Source organism: Solanum dulcamara, chromosome 3 (genome assembly GCF_947179165.1).
Source record: "Solanum dulcamara chromosome 3, daSolDulc1.2, whole genome shotgun sequence".
NCBI classification, from domain to species: domain Eukaryota; kingdom Viridiplantae; phylum Streptophyta; class Magnoliopsida; order Solanales; family Solanaceae; genus Solanum; species Solanum dulcamara.
In genome coordinates this window covers 68,316,829-68,339,618 of record NC_077239.1, presented here as the reverse complement: position 1 = coordinate 68,339,618, position 22,790 = coordinate 68,316,829, and the positions used below count along the sequence as shown (strand labels likewise).

Sequence of the window (22,790 nt, the reverse complement as noted above, 5' to 3'; positions counted from 1 at the left end):
AGTTGATATACAGATTTCGGAGGAAAAAATAGGCTGATGTATAGCCTATATACAACTGCGATATAGGGAAATGGCCAAAATTCCTAAATGTAGGTGGTCCAGCTACTTAGTTCAGGCGTACAAAAACTAAGTGTTGGGCCAAATTTTCGTATTTTTATTATTTTATTTATTTTTAATTAATTCAGGTTGTAATAATTTAATTTACTTATGTTTATTTATATGTGCTTAGATGTTAATTTTAGCTTGGTTTAAATTGTTAAACTCCCTTAAAAGAGAAATCATTTTTCTTTTAATTTACTAAAAAATGATTTTGTTTCAAGTGTTTTTCTTTTATTTTAATATCTTGAAAAATAGAATATTCTTTCAAATTATTTTGAACGTTTTAAGTTGATATTCTTTCAAATGAGGTTAAAGTGTCTTTTTCTTTAAATGTTTTTTTATAAATAGTCAAATGATTTATATCGTTGGATAACCACATGTTAACGGATATTTTAAGTGCAAAAACCTTCTTAAAGTAGTAATATGAACCCCGCACCTTTTTCTCTGAATTTTTAAGACTTAAATCTGTTAAGGTCTTTTAAATTAAGTTTTCTTAATTTCTTTAAAAAATTAAGTGGCAACTCTTCTTTTTTTAAAAATTGATTTTTTTCTAAAAAATTGAAATTAATTTTAAATCGTCTTTTTTCGATATAATAGTCTCTTAATATGCCTCCCCCTCGAATGACCCCGGGATTACCCAAAGCGCTACCATCAGTATTTAGCTTAGCAAAATCAAGTTTTGGCTTAATCCACGAGACTTGGGTAATTTTCATCTCCACTAGCTTATTCTTGACTTTTATATTCTTGCATTATTTAAGTATCATCATTCGTAATAGGAAAAATGGTCAAAAATGTCCTTAAATTATTTGAAATGAATAAAAATGCCCTCCATTTATAGTTTGGTTCAAAAATACCCTTACCCTTAATACTTTGATCCAGAAATGCCCTTATTATTATTTAATGGGTCAAAAATGTCTTTCTTCAAATAAATATATTATTTCTTTTCCTTTTGAACATATATTTTTTCCCTAGATATTTCTTTTATTAGCAAATATTTATTCTATTTTAATTAGAAAAAAATTAAAAAATTAAAAATATATTTTATTTTATTATAATTATTTTCTATTGTTATTTGAATAAAAATTAAAGATAGATTTATTATGATCTTCTATATTTGACATATATTATCTGTTAAAACTTAGAGTACATGAAATTGGGCCTTGTACACACCGCCCGTCACACTATGGGAGCTGGCCATGCCCAATGTTGTTAGCTTAACCGCAAGGAGGGGGATGCCTATTCTATTTTAATTGATAAAATAAGATTACGAAGAATAAAATAATTTTTTACATTTTTATTAGTTAAAGTGGTTTAAAAAGAAAGAAAACAAGAATAAGGTTCATTAAAAGTAATATTTTTATAGGAACAAGACTTGTACTTTTTTAAAAAAAATAATTTATTCGGAAAATGACATTTTTGATCCATTTTATAACAATAGGGGCATTGTTGGCCCATTAAATAAAAATAGGGGCATTTTTGAATCAAAGTATTGACGGCAGGAGCATTTTTAGACTAAACTATAAATGGAAGACATTTTTGTTCATTTCAAATAATTTAAGAGCATTTTGACCCTTTTTACCCTTGTAATATCATCCCAAAATGGCCTCGATATCACACACTCGCCGAAAATGACCTTATTATCACACACTCGCCAAAAATGACTTCAGTATCACCCACTTGCCTTAAATGACCTCGGCGTCACACACTCATCAAAAATGACTTCGGCATCACACACTCATCGGAAATGACCTTGGCTTCACGCACTCGCCGGAAATGACCTCGGCATCTCGCAATCGTCGGAAATAACCTCGGCATCAAACACTAGTCAGAAATGACCTTGGCATCACAACTCGCTAGAAATGGCCTTGGCATCACACACTCACTGAAAATGACCACGACATCACACACTCACCAAAAATAATCTCGACATCACACACTCGAAAAAATGACCTCAGCATCACACACTCACCGGAAATAATCTCGGCATCACACACTCGCCGAAAATGATCTTGGCATCACAGACTCACAGAAAATGACCTCGACATCACACACTCACCGAGAATGACCTCGGTATCACATATGTCCGTTTCATCACAATGTTCAAGAAAAAATGCAAATTGGCATGTTCACACAATAATGAGGAAATGACAAGTTCAAGCAATTCACAATCACAATGAAGCTATCAAGCACTTCATCAAATACACTTCAATATCATGATCAAGACATTTCACACTTTTCGTTCACAACAATAACAAACATTACCTTTTTGTTAACCCGTTCTTTTATTAAGATTAATTCACATGAATAGAACCCATCACTCATTCTCATTACTCCCCAACACATATATGAAAGGAAATTCGCGGATTCTATAAGATTTATGGAGTTTTAGAAGTTCACTTGCCTTAATCAAATCACGATCAATCAAACACTTGAGCCTTTTCCTTTTGAATAGTATGTGAAACACCACAATCTAATCAAATAATAATTCACAATAAGATTCCGGAACTAACGACACCAAAATCACAAAATTTGGGAAAAAGAGTCGAAACGATTCAAAAACCCGATTCCAAAACCAAGGTTCAAATTTGGAAATTTCTACATAATAATGTTCCTTGAGGCATTTGAAATCCATTGGTAGAAACCATTTCAAAATTGGAGCTAAAATCAGTCACATCTCCATTTTTAATAAGAACCAAGTTCTTGAGAAAACCCTTGAAATTTGGGATTGAAATCACCATTTTTTATGTTAAGATCACAAGGAATTAATTGGAAATTAAGAATTCGGGTTAAAAACACATACCCATCGATTCCTAGCAAAACCTCCTTCAAAAAACATAAGGTCTTCGTGAAAGAGACCACCCTCCTGCGATCACGAGACCTGTGCACCGGAAACACACAACATATTCACAAGTTCAAAAATACTCCAAATGGACCCTCAAGATTCAATCGGAACCCCGTACACACAAACCATATATACAACCCTACTAAACTTGACATTCTCGACTCAATGAAATCGTTAGAAATCAAATTTGAGGTCTCCTTGGCCTAACATCTGATAAGTCGCAATGAAACTAACTTTAGGCCCAAAGATATCAAATCGAGCTCGAGACTTCTAAACATTTAGTCAAGACCTCCCCTAGGCCTAATATCATCCCCCAAATCCAACGGGGCAGTTGGAATTTCATTCTGAGCATCAGAACTCTGAATGTTGACCAAAGTCAATTCTAGGATCAAAAATTCAACTATTTCCAACTTAAGACCTCAAACCCACGATACAACCCAAATTTGATTCCGAAAACTCCCCTATATAAATTTCCACATTCCGGAACTGATGAAATCGACGGAATTCCATTCTGAGACTCCAAATTCCAAAAGACACCGAAAACCACTATTTTCATAACTTAAACCATTAAAATTCAAAACTTTCCAAAAATCACAACTTTTCAAAATGTATGTGGAAATCTTTTTATATCAAGTCCAAGGATTACCAAATTTCTCTTTCACTGAACAAAATGCATTCAAGATTGGCCAATATTTAGGGGAGTATTTTTTTGTTGATAAAACTGTTTGGGGCAAGTTTTTGAGGATTCGGGTCAGATTGGATATTAGAAATCCATTGTTATGTGTGTATGTGTAAACAGGAATGAGTGGGCAAGGTAGACGATTAACGGGGTAGATTCGATAGTCGTGATGGAGAACTGTGCAGTAATAGCATGCCGAGTAGCAGAGGCTAATGAAGTTAAAGGTTATGGCTGGCTGATTATCATGATGGCTGCTTATTTCTTCTACTTGGTGCTTAAATTCAATGTTATGGTCCGGCGTTTCGCCTTCTTCCAGAAATCTAGCGGCTCCATGGCTGAGTATAGTCCAGTGGCTCAGCTGAAGGACTTGCTTATCTTGATCAAGTTTTGTGTTGTCTTTCTTGTGTCTTGTTGATTGCTCTGCTTTTAGCCTTTAGTAGATGTTTTGCACAAATCTATGAAAGACTCCTCTTTTTTTTTTTTTTGTTATGGACTAGGTATGTGTTGTTGCTTTCATATTTCTCTTAACAGTTTTCTCAATCTTCTACTTAGTACATGACCAAATTAATTCAAGGTCCATGAATAGTGAATCAAACTTTGAAATTAAAGAAAATTAAAGTGTACTTTGTATGCATAGTGAAGATATATAACTTGAATTTCTGTTGTAAGCTTTTCTTGTAACACATACTAATAAGACAGAAACACGTATTTTTTATGGTATAATAGAAAAGACAATAAAGGAATCTTGATACAACTTTATTCTTATAAGTAGAAGTAAATATGTAAGGACTCTAATTCTCAGCGTTAGGCATGAACATAGGGCGAAGGAATCAAGAACAAGTTGTTTTTCCTCTCAAGAGCATTGCCAAATGTCTCAGTCATGTCCAGCTCATGAGGTTTCATTCCATTTGGAAGCTTCCAATCAAAATGGTATAGTAATAGTGCTATACTAAGCTCAACAGTAGCCATTGAAAATGATAACCCTGGACAAATTCTCCTTCCTGTGCCAAAAGGCGTAAATTCAAAATGCGCTCCAGTAAAATCAAGATGACTTTCATTAAATCTCTCAGGATCAAATGTTTCAGGATTTTGCCAATAGTTTGGATCCCTTGAAATTGCCCAAAAATTGACTAGTGCCATTGTGCCTTTGGGTATAACATAGCCATTAATCTCACACTCTTCCCTGGATTCTCTTGGAGCTAATAATGGAGCTAAGGGGTGAAACCTTACAGTCTCCTTAACTACCATTTTTAGGTATTTGAGTTTGTGAATATCGGTTTGGTCGATTCCATTTTCCTTTCCTTTGAATACTTCTCTAACTTCATCCTGTGCTTTCTTCATTATTTCGGGATTTTTCATTAATTCTGAAAATGCCCATTCAATTGTTGATGCTGAAGTTATAGATCCTCCTGAAAACAAGTCCTGTATATCCAACAAAACTACTAGTTAGTAGCACAATTATTTTTCAAGAAAGAGGAATATATAGAATTAAGAAGTATAGAGATTTTAAATTCACCTAGACTACACTTAACTAGAAATTTAGGAACTATAAGGCTTAACGGTCAATAAAGTGGACAAAAACTATGTGAGACCAAAGTTCAAATATCAGCTGAGTAAAAAAAAAAAGGCTAGGTGATTCAATCCCTTCTGTCAACGGCATGTGCTGGTTGGATATAACAATATAAGCTGGTCATACACAACGATCATAAAAACACACACTTATATATAAGGCTCAACTTCTTTATCTTTTTTACTTTTTCTTTTTGGTTTCTTGCGAAAATTCTGTAGGCTTTAAACTATTTGAGTTAGAAAAAACAGGTAAAACAATTACTAAGCAAAAGGAAAGAAGTTAAAGGAAGAGGAGGAGCTGATACTTACAATGATTAGTGCCTTGATATTATCCCTTGTAATAGGAATTGAAAACTCTTGGCTCTTTTGCAGCCTTAAGAGAACATCAACTATATCTTCTTCTGTGGTCGTCTCACTATTCTGGAATTCATGTTCATTAATAATTTCTTCTAAAAGAACATCAACCTCGTCATGCATTTTACGCAATTTGTATTTTAATCCACTGATGAAATGAATCATTTTCATCGATGGAAAAAGATCCGCGAGATCAAACACTCCAGCTGAACCAGACACTGTTCTCATGATTTCAATCAAAGACCCCTGATTTTTACAAACTCTGCCTACACTTGCTTTGCATATGACCGAATTAGTGTACAAAGACAACGTTTCCGTCATGTTGATTGGACTTCCCTCAGAAGCAGAATTTTTAATTGAGCTAACAAGATTAGTCATCTCATTGAGCATGTTGGGATAAAATGACTGAATATTTTTATGACTAAGGAGTTCCTGAATACAAATTTTACGCATTTGTCTCCAGAAATCACCGTAGTTACAAAATCCCATGTCAGCATGGTCATAGAACATTTCCTTTCCAACCAAAAGCACTGGTCGGTTAGAGAAGTTGAGATCATGTTTCCTCATCACTTCACGAACCATTTCAGGAGAGGACACAACAATGGCTGAACGTTCACCGAGTTTCATGTGCATTAAGGGTCCATGTTTTGAGGCTAATTTAGCAAGAGTACGATGGGGTAGTAACTCAGATGATTGCCAATCAACAAGATGATGTAAGTTTCCAATGAATGGGAGTTTCCAAGGGCCTGGAGGTAATTTTCTCTTACTATTACCCTCTTTGTACCATTTAGTGACAAGTAAGGGCAAAACAAGAAATAGAGCACAAAGAAGAATAGCTAGCTCCATTTCTATTGTGTATTAAAAATATCTTAGCTGAAATTGGCTATGTTTATTGTATAAAATTGGTCACCTATTTATACATGTGTAATCTAGCTATCTTAATTGAATTTAAATCATTCTGTATGAATAACTTTTTTTTCCTCTAATTTAATAATGAGAGGCCACTCATTTAAGACATTATTTCGAACCTGGTATGCGGCCAGCCTCATCTGGATATTTAACTTCAATCACGCGGGTGAAGGATAAATGTTCATTGTGATATTCTCATTTTGCATATTAAATTTAGTGCACATTTACTTGAAATAAACATTTTTTTAATCGGATGTTGGACCCACACATTAATCAGTTTGACTAAATGTTGTTGAATAAATTTCATAAAAGGTTCTCATTTTGCGCTCCGTTTCTAGAAGCAGCAGACCGTTGTGGACTCTACTAGAAAATTGAAGATGACTTATATTTCTCCACGTAATTAAGAGTACAGCTTTATAAATTTTTTCTTCTAATGGGTGTGTTTGCTATTAAAAGGATGGGTTCCCATATATATTATCTCCAAGTTTTTTCCCAATGTTTGATTCAGTATAAATTAAAGTAGGTTGACATATAACAATAGAAAGAATTTACAAGATATTCACTTTAATTCTACAAATAAGATTTGGGAGAACAATGCATGTAAGCAAATCCTTCCCTTCCTTGGGAATAAGAACGTTGCAGGCTCGACTATAAGGCAAATAATAGTTTGGGCCCAAAAAAAATTGGAACGCCCACTAATATATAGAAAGAGATATTACATAAATCTCATAGTATTAAGAGTTAATTACATTTTATTTCTATTCTTTTTCACATTACAAAAATCTCTTATATTTGGTGGAATCCGGATAGATCCCAAAAACGACCCGATACATCGCGTCTCAGTTCCGGATACTTCATTCAATATCTCGATAAATCACGTACATCCTGATAAATCACATAAAAATTGTGTATTTAGGTAATTTTTCGTAAAAAGACTCATATATTGTTAAATTTAAAATAAATTTTTTGGATAAAAAAATATAATAATTTTTTACCTTTTAATGTGGGGATCGTTGTGATAATTAATAAGTAAAAAAGTGTCAAAATGACACAGTGGAGCATAACATGAGGTGTTTAAAATGAACAAAGCCTAGTTAAGATATTTAAGTAAAAGTTAATGCCAACTTTAGGAGGCCACAGATGAATTTAGCCGAAAAAATAATTATTGAGATCCTTAATATTCTAAAAAGAAAAATACGCCATACTTTAAGAATCATAATTCATCACTTAAATGGGACACAAAATCAAGAACTTAAAGAGTTGTTAACAATCTGTGAAACTAAAAGTAAACTGAGGAAGATGAAAAAAAGTGGAAAGGAAACAACTCATTAAGTGTGTAATCTGTAGCTTCCAAAGTGGTGGAGTGAAGTAATAAAAATATTTTATATTTTATTTAAAAAAAAATTGGGGCGGAACATAGTAATATTTTAATTTTTATTTTTAACTAATTTTAATAATTTATTTAATTTTTGTTAAGGTGGAATAATTTGTTCATGTGGAGTGTGCTATGACAATTTTTTTTAAAATGAAAGAGAGAGTGTAGTACATACACCATGATGAGAGTGGAATAAAAAAGAGAACCGTGTTTCTCATATTAATAAGTGAGGGGCCGTTTGGTTATTGGATAAGGGTTGGGTTATTCATGTATAAAATGTTGCATAAGCTTTACCGTGTTTGGTAAAAATTTTATGCCAGGTATAAAATTCAACACATAATACTATATTTGGTTAAAAAATTAGAAAATCACATAATTAATACATGTATAAGTTATGAGTCAATCTATGTATTATTTTATGCGGGGTAGAAGATGAAATAAGTTTACATGAATAACTAATACCAATATAAAAATACAAATAGACAATTTTACTCTTCACTGTCAATCAAATATACTCCACATCTTTTTAGAAAACATTCAACCAAATTGAACACGATGAAAGTAAAATAAAGTTTAGGAGGAATAAAAGTTACAGTAGTAAGCAATGAGAGGTTCGTGTTTCTGCAACTCATCGACACGTTGAAGATAAGGTAAAAGAAGCTTTGTTGGTTCATTCTCCTTCGACATCGCTACTTCTACGAGTTGAATGCTTTTTTGGTTAACAATGGCTTCCTTGTACGGCAAATACTCTTAAGCTAAACAACATCAGGTTTTATATTGGTGCGACTTTATTGATATTTCTATGAACTTGCCCTTCGTTTCTCAAGTAAGGAAATTTATTTTCGTTTTATACTAACTTGTCGTAGTTTCTAATAATTCTCCCTTAGTTTCTTTAGCTTCTAAAACTGCAAGAAATGTATTAAACCCTTTATAACTAAATTCTGCATAACTAAATTCTACATTACTAATACCTGCATAACTAAACCCTGCATTACTAATACCTGCATAACTAATACATGTATTACTAATACCTGCATAACTCTAACCAACAACTAAACGGGACATGATAGTTTAGATATGAAACTCATAATTCTAATAATTTATGTATGAAACTCAAAAAAGAGGAAGAATTCAAATGCGTTTAATGAACCATATTTAAACGAAAATAACTTTAACCAAAAACATGCGACACAAGCCTTTCTCCACACAAAACAAATATGGAGCTTGATATCAAAATTGGAAGATTTGAATCCAATACAAATACTCCACATCAAACAAAATTTGAAGATTTCAGATTTTGAACATTTCACATTCAAATTTAGTGTATTTCACAATCAAAATCAGTTGAAATTATTGAATTTGCTTGAATTACTATACTACTGGAGACATATATCATCTAAACTAATTTTTGTTACATAATTCAAATTCAGTAGATTTCGGTCAAGTTCATATTAAAATTAAGTGAATTTTCTAATTGTTAATGTTGAATTTGTTTATAACTGAACTTTTACATGAGTTATTATTGTAACATTCAACTATAGTTATAATTAATTTTTTTTCCGGACCAATTCATGTTGCAATTTAGTTGAAGGGACCATGACAGAATTTTATACAATTGCCCACAAAATTCAAACGGACTGCTAGAACTAAAAATTTAATTGAATGGTCAATAAATCGTAAGAATTTTACAAATAGTATCACAAGTGAAATAGCTAGGATCACCGATGAAAATAATTTTTCAATATTATTCACTATTGAAAATTCATTTTTATAAGAAGAAGAATTCTAATTTATAGGTTCAATTAAAAATTTGAAATAACCAAATCGATTAGTTAGAAATGATATTTTAAGAAGTCGAGCTAATCCAAACTTTATTGTTTGAATTTGGATTGCTATCTCTTAAATTTGAAATTGAGAATTCAAAGTAAACTTTTTCATATTTAATTTGAATGGTTAGAACGTCCATCCCTAACTATTACTCAGTTATTTAAGCTAAGATATCACAATTCTATTTTTCATAGCAGTGAGAATGTCAATATACTTTGTACTATATATTTATTGAGATAATATTAAGATTCTAATTAGGTTTTCCTTTAAATTGTCTTCATTCCTTTCCCACAAGTAGGATGGAGTCTGATAGGATTGAGAAAATTTACCCAGTTTTTTTAGCATGAAATTACACGATTTTATATGAAATAAAAGTTAGAATCCCCTCCGACTTTATTCGTTTATTAATTTCTTTACATTTTGAACATTCTTAAAATTTTAACTCTACATTACTCCTAAAAAATGTTCAAATTTCAAGAGTAAAAGTTTGTCTTGAAAAACTAAAGAGGAAAACAATTCGTCAAAACTCGCTAATGCCCTCTTTCTTTGCCCCTAAAAAGGAACTCCGGTAAGAAAAAAGAAAGATAGATATTCCCATGGTAGGAATAGGGCAGTTGCATTGAGAGCTAGGAATTTGATAAAGGTGATAGGACAGGGTTCCAAACCTGCAGTAAACTGCCGGAGAAGGAAACTAGGCTTTCTCTGTCACTAGTTGAGATATCATAGAAATCACCACTTGAGCTAAGATTGTTTTGGTTCAAGGTACATGCTGTAGGGGAAATTGAGAGTTTAATGGAAAAATGTCATGGAGGCAGATTTGTTTTTGTTCTTGTGAAATTTATGCTCCTTGTCCTTCATCAAATACCGTTTTTCTTTTCCTTTAAACATAAATCAAAATCCCAAAGTAGATCTCTGTTTTCGTTACTAAATTTTTATCACTTTGCTAAGAGGGAAATATAACTAGTTTGGGGTATGAGTCGTCCCACATCGATGCCGCAACCCATCTTCCTGTTGTTTTTATAGTGAAAAACTACAACTACATGTCACGACCTTACTTGAACAGGATCTGTTCTATAGGCAGGATACCACTGTATCCTTGATTCCTAAGGAGACAGGCAACCAAGTCTGGTTGATGAAGCATGGCCATGTGACCAGAGCGTGATTAACAGCAAGGTTCCTTGAGCTGTGGAGCAGTAGATGATCGTTCTTGAACCTAGATTGGTTTGAGATGGTCTCATGGCTGTCTGACAGACTTCTCAAGCTTTTTGTTCCTCTTTCATTCTCCGAATTCTCGTCGTGCTAGCTTTCTATTTCACCACTATTTGCTTCCATTTTGAGTCGCCATGTTCAGCTATGTTCCAGTGATACTTCCTGGGTAGGCTAAAAATTTGGATTTAAGATTTTGTTTAGACGTTAAGAAAAGCCTCAAACAAATTTCCAACTGAGGTCAAAAATGAAGAAGGAAAACACAGAAATGAGCATATTCACCAACTACTTCAGATGTGATTGCATAGCATTCTCTTTCAAATACAAATGGCAAGAAAGAGATTCCTTGAATAGGTGACAAATGCATCATTTAAAGATTGATTAAGTCATAAATATTAGGTAGAACAAAGTTGAGGAGACATCTTATTTAAATAAAAAATGCAAATAGATAAAGGTTTTTGTACATAACTCAATAAATATACTAAGATGTAATAAATATGATGAAATATTTTTTAATTATCAAACAAATTAATCAATAAAAAGAATGAAGGAAAATATTGTAACCTACACAATGATTAATGTCATTAATTGTTAGAAAGTGTGTTAAGAAAAAATGATGTTGTCGTTAAAGATTTTTTAAGAAAATCCAATCATTAACTTTTAGCATCTAGGCTTTTATCGATCGGTTAGTGAACAACCTAGAACAATTTCGATATTCGCCACCCCAGTCGAATTGAAAGACTCCCAGTCTGATTGAAAAGATATAACTATGTTAAATAAGGTTTCAACTTGAGCTTTGAGTGTGAGAAAAATATCAATGACTTCATCTTTAGATTTGATAGGATAAAAGCAAGTATATCAGCTAAAATCATCCACAAAATACAAATGAAACATAAAAACGAAATTTATTATTTGCATGATAAAGACTAAGCCCCATACATTTGATTTGAGTGAATTAAATCTAGAGAACTTTCAAAAGTTGAATTAAACCCAGGAAAAGGTAACTTAAGACTCTTGACATAAACAAAATATCCTAGGATTGACAAAGGACCTTCCACGACGCCATAGTATAGGATTTTACTATTTTATTGTATAACCTTGTGTGGGATTTGCACTTACTATCTCACCCTATTTGAACTGGTTAAAAATAGTTCACGACTTTTGTCTTATCTCACTAATTTTAGTACAGGTTTAGAGTTCTCACTTAATTTTTAATGTTATAATAGAAAAAATAATTATATTGGAAATTCTATTTCTTGAAATGTAAACTCTATAAGTTTGTGGTACGGGTGATGAGATTCTAAGTAAAAGTTTTACTTATTTTAAGGAGAAGATGTTAGAAATTCCTTATAATCCATCCAAAGATAGTTCCGAATTAACAATACAAAGGCTTATATATTTTGTTTTTAACTGTTTTAAAAGAAAGATGAAAAAAAGAAAGTAATTTTAAAAAGCGAGATAAAAAAGGGGTCAAATCAATTTATTGAAATTAAGAGGTATATGATAGTATATAAGGAGTATATATGGTATAAGATGTGTATAGGATATAACAAAATATGCATATGTTATGTGGCACATGAGAATTATATATAATACTAGATGAGTTTTGCCCGTGCTTAGCACGTCCCAACATTTAGTCTTGTTACGGATCTAAATTTGCATAATATGAATGATCAATTTATATATAAACATCATTATTTATTAATTGTTGCATATTAAATAAAAATACATTTCAATAAATAACAATATTACTATCTTGAACAAAGTATAACTGCCAAACATGTTCGGTATATAAACATGTGAATGTCATACTATTGAATGTTGAAGTGAGATATTTACATATGTGGGACTCAGTGGCGGACCCAGAAATTTTATGAAGGGGGTTCAAAAAAATTAAACACGCTAATCAAAATAAAATGTGCTTATTCGGATTCGAACTCGCGAGCTGAGACAAGCTAAAGCGAAATATTGAACCCCATTTGCCACTGAGCTAGTCCTTTGGCTTATCCTTAGGAGGTTCAATGTTAAATATATACACATAAACTAAAATTTTTATCTTATATATACAGTGTAATTTTTTAACGAAAGGGGTTCGGATGAACCCCCTCAACATGCCTTGGATCCGCCCCTGTGTGGGAGTACTAATTACATTTATATACTACGTATAAATCAGACAATAACAGATGCATCTTTCATGTTGTGATTAATTTCATCTGGACTGTCTTTGATCACAATTACCTGTTATATTTGAATTGAGGAATAGATTCATTCTAAGTAATTCCTTCTTACGACATGTCAGATAGAGTGGGATCGATCATGTCATAGCAATGACGAAAATTTCACCATGAAAAATTCCAAGAAGATGAAATGAATGCAATTAACTTGGCAAAAAAGCATTTAAACTCCCCCTTCAAGAAGCAAGAATCTCCTTCCCAATTTATCAACATATAGTAAATAAAAATCATAGTGGGCAATAACATTGACTCCATCAGTGATCACATCAAACATAAATGAAGCATCAACACCAAAATCAATAGTCTTAGACAACACTGGTGCATAGAACATAACCACATTGATTCTAGTAGGTTGCTGGAAACATGGGATCATAATTGCCATTGTAAGATGTGGCCTATATTTCTTTTGAGACAATTCCTCCAATGGTGTTTAATTTTCCTAGAGGCCTCACTTGTCATAACTAATTCACTTAACTCTTCATTTACATCTTCAATTTCCCAAATTCTCTTCAACTCAGCTTTGGCTTCGTTGTGGTTGCCACGTTCGATCATGGAATTTGGGGTCTAAGGGAGTAACAATGAGCTTACTGTGATGATCAATGCAGGTATCATGGCCTCTTCTAAGCTCAATCTCCATCTCCAATGAATCTTGGCAAATAAATAGTTCTAACACATTGTCTACAAGTATTCCATCTAGTGAATCCTCACAAGCAAAAGAAATCTACGTAGAAAGTTTAAGATACAAAAAAAAAAGGGAAAAGAGAATCATAGTTGTATCGACTAAGCAAAGTTTATTCACATTAAACGCTAAAATAGTAATCAACACATAAAAAAGACAACAATCTGACATCATTTCTTCCTTTTCTCTCTGCTTAAGTTCTTCCCATATGTTAAAACAGAACTCAACCTAAATTTAACAAAAATACAATTCAAAAAATTTAACTAAAAATGCAAACTAAAGCAATTTTCTCACTTGAAATTCAAAAGGATTCAGAGCATAATATCAGCTAAAAAGATTGACACAGAAAAAGAGAGAGAATTACTCAATGATGACTTCTATACTCTAACTATGAAATAAATATACCACATTACATCTATTGTTCATAGAGAGCGGGGGGGGGGGGGGGGATCTTCGAATAATTCACCTTAATTGACGAAATCAAGCGAAAGAGAACTCAAAATCAAAAATTTTGAAATCGATTTTGGCATTCAACATCATAATTTAGAGAGAATCAAATTAGGCACCTTTTCAGAGATCACAATGATATTGTATCTCGTCACATACTAACTTCTAACAATGAAAATCAATCATTTAGCTCACAATATCTCCATTTTCCTGAACTTAGGGAAAAAAAATTCCTACCTGGACCATGATGGAAAAGAAAAGATCAAAATCGGTGCGTTAACCTTGATGGAAATATTGGTATAATTCTCTATCTAGAATAAGAACATGATTTCCTTAATTGTAATTGTTGGAAATAAAGTAGGTTTGAAATTTTTCTCTCTGTCTTTTCATTATGCAGTGCACGTATATATACACAATAAAGTCATCTAACCTTACAAATTTGTACAAGCTAACCTATTAAACTTTGCCACCTGTACAATATTATTCCCTATACAATGTGACTAAATAAATGCAAAACTGAAATTAATTTATGTATAAATTCTAATCCCTATTTTTTTTGTATGTTGACAGGTGTCCCTTTTTTGTCCACTTCCTTTTCTCTTTTGTTTCAATGTTTTCTGTAAATCTGAGTTTGTGGAAGATGAAATTCCAACACCCCCCCTCAAGGTGGAGGGGAGCTGTGCGACACCCAACTTGCGAAGAACAGAGAAGTGCGAAGGGCCGGTTAATGGTTTGGTGAAGATATCGGCGAGTTGAGATGAAGACGGAACAAAAGATAATGAGATCAAGCCAGAAAGGTACTGTTGGCGAACCAAATGGCAATCTAATTCGACATGCTTGGTTCGTTCGTGAAAAACTGGGTTTTTCACGATGTGAATCGCCGATTGACTGCCGAAATATAGCGAAACTGGCAGCGACGGTGAAATGGAGAAATCATCAAGTAAACGGACCAACCAGGTTAGTTCCCCAACAACTCATCTCATAGATCTATACTCTGCTTCAGCGGAGGATAAAGAAATTGATGATTGTTTTTTCGACTTCCAACTAATAGGACATCCCCCAAGAGTGATGTAAAACCCACTCACAGATCGACGAGAGTCAGGGCATGAAACCCCAATCCTAGTCACAAAAAGCCAAGAGATCGAGTGAAGGTGAACTGGAGAAGAGAAGGCCTTGGCTAGGAGGTAAGATATCGAATAACCCGTAATCCAGCTAAGAAATGGGGAACACGAGGCTTGCACATGAATTGACTGAGATGATGAATGCCAAAGGACAGATCTAGGCGTGTGTGAGTTAGGAAATTTAATTTTCCTAACAGACGTCTGTAAACAGTGGGATCAAGAAGAAGGTCACCTTCATCAGATTTGAGCTTGTGAGTGGGATCCAGAGGAGAGTTGACAGTAGTAGAGGCCTGATTTTCAAATTCATCCAATAACTCCAAGGTATATTTCTTTTGACACAAAATGATGCCTTGTGGTTCACGAATGACTTCCATGCCCAAAAAAATAAACTTTCCCCAAGTCCTTTACTTTGAATTCAGAGTCCAAAAATTGCTTAAGTGAAGATAGTTCAGTAGGATTGTTGCCCTTCAATAATATGTCATCAACGTAAACTGCAATCAGAGAGATAAAATCCTTGTCCTTTTTATAAAACAAAGAGTAATCATTTAAGGAAGAAATATATCCTTTGAAGTTTAAGGCTGCAGTTAATCTTGAATACCACTGCCTTGATGCCTATTTGAGGCCATAGAGAGATTTTCTTAATCGACAAACCAAATTAGGATTAGGAGGCTGGATTTCAGGGGGAAACCTCATGTAAACTTCTTCATTTAACTCACCATGAAGAAAAGCGTTGTTTACATCAAGTTGATAAATGGGCCAGTCTTTCTTAACTGCTATAGTAAACAAGCATCTGATAGTTGTCATTTTAACAACTGGAGAAAAAGTCTCAGTATAGTCAATTCCCTCTATTTGTGTATCCTCTCTTATCACAAGCCTGGCTTTCAGTCTTTCTAAACTCTCATCTGACCTATTTTTGATGTTGTAGACCCACTTGCATGCTAAAGCCTTATGACCCACAGGTAGTTCCATAACATCCCAAGTCTTATTGGCAATTAGAGCTTCAAATTTAGTGGACATTGCTTGTTGCCAGCCAGGATGTAGTGCTGATTGTTTATAACTTATGGGTTCTGTTATGTTTGAAATAAAATTGAGTAGATGCTGATTAGTCATATAAAGGGCTAAGAAGGGTAAAGTGTAACACCCCAATTTATTTTTAAGAATTATTTATTTATTTTGTTTTAAGTTATGTTTTTGGATGATCTGACTTCAGGAGGGCATAACCCTATCCAAATTTGAAAATTTGGGAAAACCCATAAAATGAAAGTTGTAGATAATTGAAATACCTTTCCAACCATAGGTCATGGGCTTATATACGACATCGGAATAAAAAGTTATGGACATTGTAAGGCAGAAGGGTCAAGATAGGAAGAAAATTTGGCCCAACCCGATTCCAAATCGGGTCAGCCCATATTTATTTCCATGTAAGAGATAAGTTCAGCCTTATCTCTTTCCTTTCATCCAAAATATTTCCAGAACACCATAGAAATATAGAGAGATAGAGAGAGAGTGAATTAAAATTCATTTTTGACCCAAATTCGAGTTCCGATTTCAAAAGCTCATGAAGAGAAAAACGTTGCACGTTGCGTTGTCTTCATTTTGAGCTAAAAATCAGAGAAGAAGGAGTATATTAAGGTGGTTGACTTATACTTCAAGGTAAGATTTAGTTGTTGTTTTTCCTTATTATCAAACTTGTTTAGAGATTTAACGGATTAGAACGGAGAAAATAGTGTTATAAACTTGTTTGTTGCTTTGTTGGAATTTATGGATTAGGGGATGTTTTGGTTGGATTAAATGGGTGGAATTAGTTAAGTTATGAAGTAGAATGATTGTTTATATTGTTGTTGATGTTCTTGATAAGTTGTTGTTGTCGAAATTGGGGGAATAAACTTTGGTTGCAAACCCGTTTTTGGTTGGGACTGCTGTTAGTAATTGTAGTATAAATCCTTGTGTAAAACTTAGTTTTGAGTGATTCAAGATGTTTTGGAAAGCTATTTCATAGGGCTATAACTTTTATTTAGGATCCAAAATCCAGTTTTGCTTTTATTGACTCGAAAAAGGGTGATGAAGTACAGGGGAGGTGCTGCCCAGATTTTGGTCTAAAAATTCTACATGGACTGCTGTGGGTATTTTGAGCATATCTTGTTGTACATAATTGCTGTAGGGGTGATTCAAAGTTGTATATGACCCTAAGACATATAGATATAACTTTCTTTGAGGACACAAAGCCTAATTATCCCATTTACCCCTTCGAAACTGAGCAGCAATACAAGACAGTAGTGCTGCCCAGAATTTCTGTTTTGATATTTTGGGTTGATTTTCAGTGATTTTATGTTTAGTTTCGATATGTTGGAGCTTTTAAACTTAAGTAGATATTTGATTGTGTATTTAAGGTGTATATTCTCTTATACAAGCTAAGAGGAATTGTTTGACGAAGTGGATTTTGGTTGATCTATGACATAGAGAAATTGAACTCCGCGAGTGGTGGTAGAACTTGTTGTATGCTAAAACGCCAAGGTTCGTGTATAAACTTGAACTTGAAATATTTTATTTTTCTGAAATTTAAAGTATTTTGTTGGGTTGTTTCCTTACTCCTTGTTTTGTATTTTGGTATGACTATTATCTCAAGTATTGCAAAACTTTCGTTAAATCGCCCATTTGTACGAATTGCTTGATCATTTTGCATTCTTGTTGGGAATTTGTCCTTTTTGTTACGGTGACTTGTCATCGATATTGGCATGCCTCTCGATCCAGATCTTGCCCATCTTGACTTTGGATTTACATTTCGTCTTAACGATGGATTTTCGTCCATTTTTGAGTACGAGTGAAAAGCCACTTTCAACATGGTCTTTGATCTTCTTGATATTGGGTGACGACCCTTCTTGATATGGACACTTCTTGATTTTGGGGCTTCGGTCCGTCTTGATATTGATTGTGCTTAGTGTGAAGGCATGACGTACATATGGGGGTGAAATTGATTATTTGACTACTCTTTTGAATTGAATTATAAGCATTCTTGGTACTTAAGCCTTTGAATATTAGTATTAATATTTTGAAACTCTTTAAGATTTGTATTTGATACTTGATATGCTTGTTCACTTGGACTTAATGCTACCTTATTGAACCGCTTATGATGAAAAGGGAAATTTAGAATTTTTTAATGGCTCTAAGTCCAAAGGTTATACACCACTAAGCTTTATGCTTAGCGATAGTTGTTTCCTATCGTAGGTGATATGCAAGGCGGGATATGAAGATGGCCATGTGGAGTAGACTTTTTGGGAGCTCTTTTGAATATCACATATGCATATACATCTAGTTTTGTATATTATTTTGGGGACTTGTACATGATACATGTGTGGCACTTATTTATGAATTTTTGAAGGCTTGTAATTTAAACCAAGTGACTAATTTTGTTATTTTAGAGTGTTCTTTTAACTCAAGTAATGCAATATACTAGGTCATATTTTGACTTGTCATTATGCACGAAGGAATATAATATTTTTGTGGTAATTACTTATTTGAAGTTTTGTGTATTTTATGAACCTGAAGTATTGTTGAATTGGAAATCATTTTTTTAAATAAAACTCATATATTGTTTTTTTTCAATAAGTTTTTTTTTAAGGTAAAATAATAGAAATAATTAGTTTTGTTTCGTAAGTGGTATTCTCCTAAAAGGGGATGCTACATAAAGTTTGAGGATGAACAGTTGGAATAAAGCAAGAAAAAGTTAAGTTGGTAAGGAAAACAACATTGTAATAATAATCTTTAAGATAAGAGGAGGTGTGAGTTGGCCTGCCTGATTTAGTAGTAGAGATTGTAGATAGAATATTTTGTGGAGGTGGAGGAATATGTGAAGGGTGAGGGGTTGATTCTATGGTAGAAGGCGCAATAGGTGAAGGAGTGCTGTCAAGAGGTAGGACGGGCGAAGGAGAAGTTTGGTCAGAAGGAGAGGGTTCTAGGATAAATGGTGAAATAGTAGAAGAAAAAGAAGGAGAATCAGGGAAGAGATCAGGGTGTGAGACATCAGGGCCTGAAAAGAATTCTGAGTGTTGATCTAATGATGTAGTGGGGTTAAAAATATAAGAAAATATAGGTGGAGGACTAGAATGAGTAGAGAAGGGAAATGAATGTTCATGAAAGACTACATTTCTGAAAAATAAAATTTTCTTAGTGTTGAGGTCCATAATTTTATAGCCTTTCTTTCTACTGGGATAACCAAGAAAAACCCCTTTAATAGCTCTAGGTTCTAATTTTGATCTATGACTTGGAAGAGTTGAAACATAGCATAAACAACCAAAGGTTCTTAGAAACTCATAAGATGGTTGATGATTATATAAGATTTCATATGGAGTTTTGAATTGTAGGACACTAGAAGGGAATCTGTTTATTAAGACAGTAGCAGTGAGGAGACAATCTCCCCAAAAAGAAACAGGAACTTTTGATTGGTACATTAAATCTCTACAAGTTTCAAGAAGATGTCGATGCTTTCTTTCTACAATTCTGTTTTGTTGAGGTGTTCTTACACATGAAGTCTGATGTAAAATCCCTTGAGTTTTAAAAAATTCAGAAGTGCTATGACTGCTTCCTAATTCTAAGGCATTATCAGACCTAATAATTTTAACTTGAGTTTTAAACTGTCTTTCTACCATTTTGAGGAAAGTTTTAAGAATGAAGAAAGCATTGCTTTTGGTAGTCAATAAATAGGTCCAAGTTCCTCTACTATAATCATTTACAATGGTCAAGAAGTACTTAAATCCATCATAAGTAGCTGTTTTATAGGGTCCCCATGTGTCAATGTGAATGAGTTCGAAAATGGATTTGATTTTAATAGAACTTAATTTAAAAGATAATCTTGTTTGTCTTGCTAAAGGACAAATATCACAAGGAAGTTCAGAATGACAATGAATAGAAGCAGAAACTGACTTGATATTTTTCATTGATGAATAGGGTAAGTGGCCCAATCTTTTATGCCACAGAGTTACATCAACTTGCTTAGCTACTACTGAATTGAAAAAAGATAAACTAACATCTTTCGTAGGAACTGGAATAAAAAAATTAAAAGTAGGAACAACATCATTTTTCTTGAAACTTGGAAAACTAAGAAGGCTATGTTGTTGATGGCTGGATTTAGTGCTGGGAGATTCACCAAGAACCTAAGGCCTCTTCATGGAAGGGGCCTGAAAGACATAATTTGTGGAAGAGAACATTCGATGACATTTATATTGCTGACAAAGTCTGTTAACAGACAGAAGATTATAATTAAAATCAGGAACTAAAAGCACATTTTCTAGAATAAGATCTAGTAAAACTTTGACACTCCCTTTGTGAGTGACTATTACCTTTTGTGAATTTGGTAGATTAATACTTAAAGGTGTAAGAAGAGGAGTTAGATTAAAAAAGATTGAGGTGTCAAAGGCCATATGTTGGGTTGCCCCTGAGTCAATGATCCAGGAATTGAATTTAATATGAGCAAAACAAGACAAAATATGGTGTAAGGGATTAGTTATACCAGAGCATGCTACACTGTTGGCAACAGCTTCTGCTTCTGAACTTGTATGACCTGATTGGCTAACTTTAACTTGTTGCAAAAGATGAACCAATTGACTGAACTGCTCCTGTGAAAATTGTTGATTATTCCCTGCATAGTCATTGTGTTTCTCTTCGGCAAACACTGCATTACTATGTGCCAAAGTCTAATTTTTTCTTGTCTTTGTGAATTTAAAATCTGCAGGAAAACCTACAATCCTATAACACTTGTCGATGCTATGACCAGGTTTCTTGCAGTGTGAGCAAGTCAGGTTGTTCTTTCTTGTATCAAACTTTCCTTTTCCTTTTTGCTCATAGTTTCCATATTTCTGGTTATACTGATCATAGTTAGAAATTTTTTGAATAGGCTGATCATAGGGTGTATATTTGTGTTGGTTTATTGACAAACAAGAGGATGATTCACTAGGGTACTGTTGATTTACATAAACCTTCCTTTGTTTTTCATCTTGAATTAAGATAGAATAAGCAACATTCACATTAGGGAGAGGTGAGATAATCAACATATTTCCTCTAAATGATGCATATGAATCATTTAGACCCATCAGAAAATGCATAAGTCTCTCATCTTGTATAGATTTGGTCAGTTTGTCCTTTCCTCCACAGCTATAATTACATCCACAATTTATGTCAGCATTAAGAGTGTCTAGCTCATCCCAAAGTTTCTTTAACTTGGTAAAATATGTTGCTATATCATTAGATCCCTGAACTAAATCACTTAGTTCCTTTTGGAGATGGTATAATTTAGCCCCATTTGATTGGTCAAACCTTTCTTCAAGGTCTGTCCATAAAGCTTTAGTAGTTTTTGAGTATATGACACTATCAGAAATTTCTTTTGAAAGTGAATTTAAGAGCCAAGATAACACAATGTCATTACACCTGCTCCACAATTTGTGATTTGTGGAATCAATAGCAGGCTCTTTACATGTGCCATCTATAAAATCTATTTTATTTTTGGCTGATAAAGCAATGAGAACTGACCTACGCCAGCCTCCATACCCTTTTCCATCAAAAGTGAAATTCACCAGATTCATACCAGGGAAATCTGATGAATGAAGATAATAGAGATGACTGGAACCCATTAACTTGGATTAATCCACCTTAGCTGCTTCAGTTGATTCATCACTCATGATGGAATAAGAATCAAAGGAGTTTTAAAAAAAATGAAAATACAAAAAAATAATGAAACTGTGAACAAGAACAGTGAAGAGAAAATCTGAAAATTAGCAGAAAATCTGATACCATGTTGGAAATAAAGCAATAAAATAAAGTAGGTTTGAAATTTTTCTCTGTCTTTTCATTATGTAGTGCACATATATATACACAACAAAGTCATCTAACCTAACAAATTTGTACAAGCTATCCTATTAAACTTTGCCACCTGTACAATATTATTCTCTATACAATGTGACTAAATAAATGCAAAACTGAAATTAATTTATGTATAAATTCTAATCCCTATTTTTTTGTACGTTGACAGGTGTCCCTTTTTTGTCCACTTTCTTTTCTCTTTTGTTTCAATATTCTCTGTAAATTTGAGTTTGTGGAAGATGAAATTCCAACAGTAATTCTATCACGTTGATCAATAATATGGCAGGTCATTTGACTCCTAAGCCTTATATTTTCTCAGAATTTAAATAATATAAACAAAATGAAAAAGCAGTTGAGCTTACCAACAATACTAAGTGCTCGGCGAACCAAGCAAAAAAGACATATCTGAAAATATCAATCCCAATCAACTTGATAAATGAAGTAACATATCAATCAGAAGGTCATAATTCAGAATGATGGAAATTGAGAAAAAGAATGTAAAGGCTATTACCTTAATAAATTTTAATAAGAAAAATATAGTAGAAATTTATAAATATTACAAAAGAACACAAAAAATGAATTAAACTCCTCAGGGAA

At 33.2% G+C, this 22,790-nt stretch overlaps 2 protein-coding genes, 1 long non-coding RNA gene and 1 other non-coding gene across 4 annotated transcripts; 2 read left to right on the top strand and 2 right to left on the bottom strand.

The window, feature by feature from the left end:
• Window positions 1-4,281: 4,281 nt before the first annotated feature.
• On the bottom strand, window positions 4,282-6,460 carry LOC129881711 (premnaspirodiene oxygenase-like). The gene is made up of 2 exons (XM_055955825.1): window positions 5,499-6,460; window positions 4,282-5,042 (listed from the first exon to the last, which is right to left on the bottom strand). The coding sequence occupies exons 1-2, from the start codon at window positions 6,387-6,389 to the stop codon at window positions 4,425-4,427; spliced, it is 1,509 nt and encodes a 502-aa protein (XP_055811800.1). The 5' UTR covers window positions 6,390-6,460; the 3' UTR covers window positions 4,282-4,424.
• Window positions 6,461-10,699: 4,239 nt separating this feature from the next.
• On the top strand, window positions 10,700-10,908 carry LOC129883799 (small nucleolar RNA U3). The gene has a single exon (XR_008765947.1). It is a non-coding gene; the product is annotated as a small nucleolar RNA U3 (small nucleolar RNA).
• A 5,872-nt stretch (window positions 10,909-16,780) lies between these two features.
• Window positions 16,781-18,745, top strand: LOC129881710 (uncharacterized). Its single transcript, XR_008765679.1, has 3 exons — window positions 16,781-16,994; window positions 17,732-17,855; window positions 18,567-18,745. It is a non-coding gene; the product is annotated as an uncharacterized LOC129881710 (long non-coding RNA).
• A 1,810-nt stretch (window positions 18,746-20,555) lies between these two features.
• Window positions 20,556-21,964, bottom strand: LOC129883625 (uncharacterized). Its single transcript, XM_055958248.1, has 4 exons — window positions 21,076-21,964; window positions 20,848-20,976; window positions 20,678-20,772; window positions 20,556-20,573 (listed from the first exon to the last, which is right to left on the bottom strand). The coding sequence occupies exons 1-4, from the start codon at window positions 21,962-21,964 to the stop codon at window positions 20,556-20,558; spliced, it is 1,131 nt and encodes a 376-aa protein (XP_055814223.1).
• Window positions 21,965-22,790: the final 826 nt, after the last annotated feature.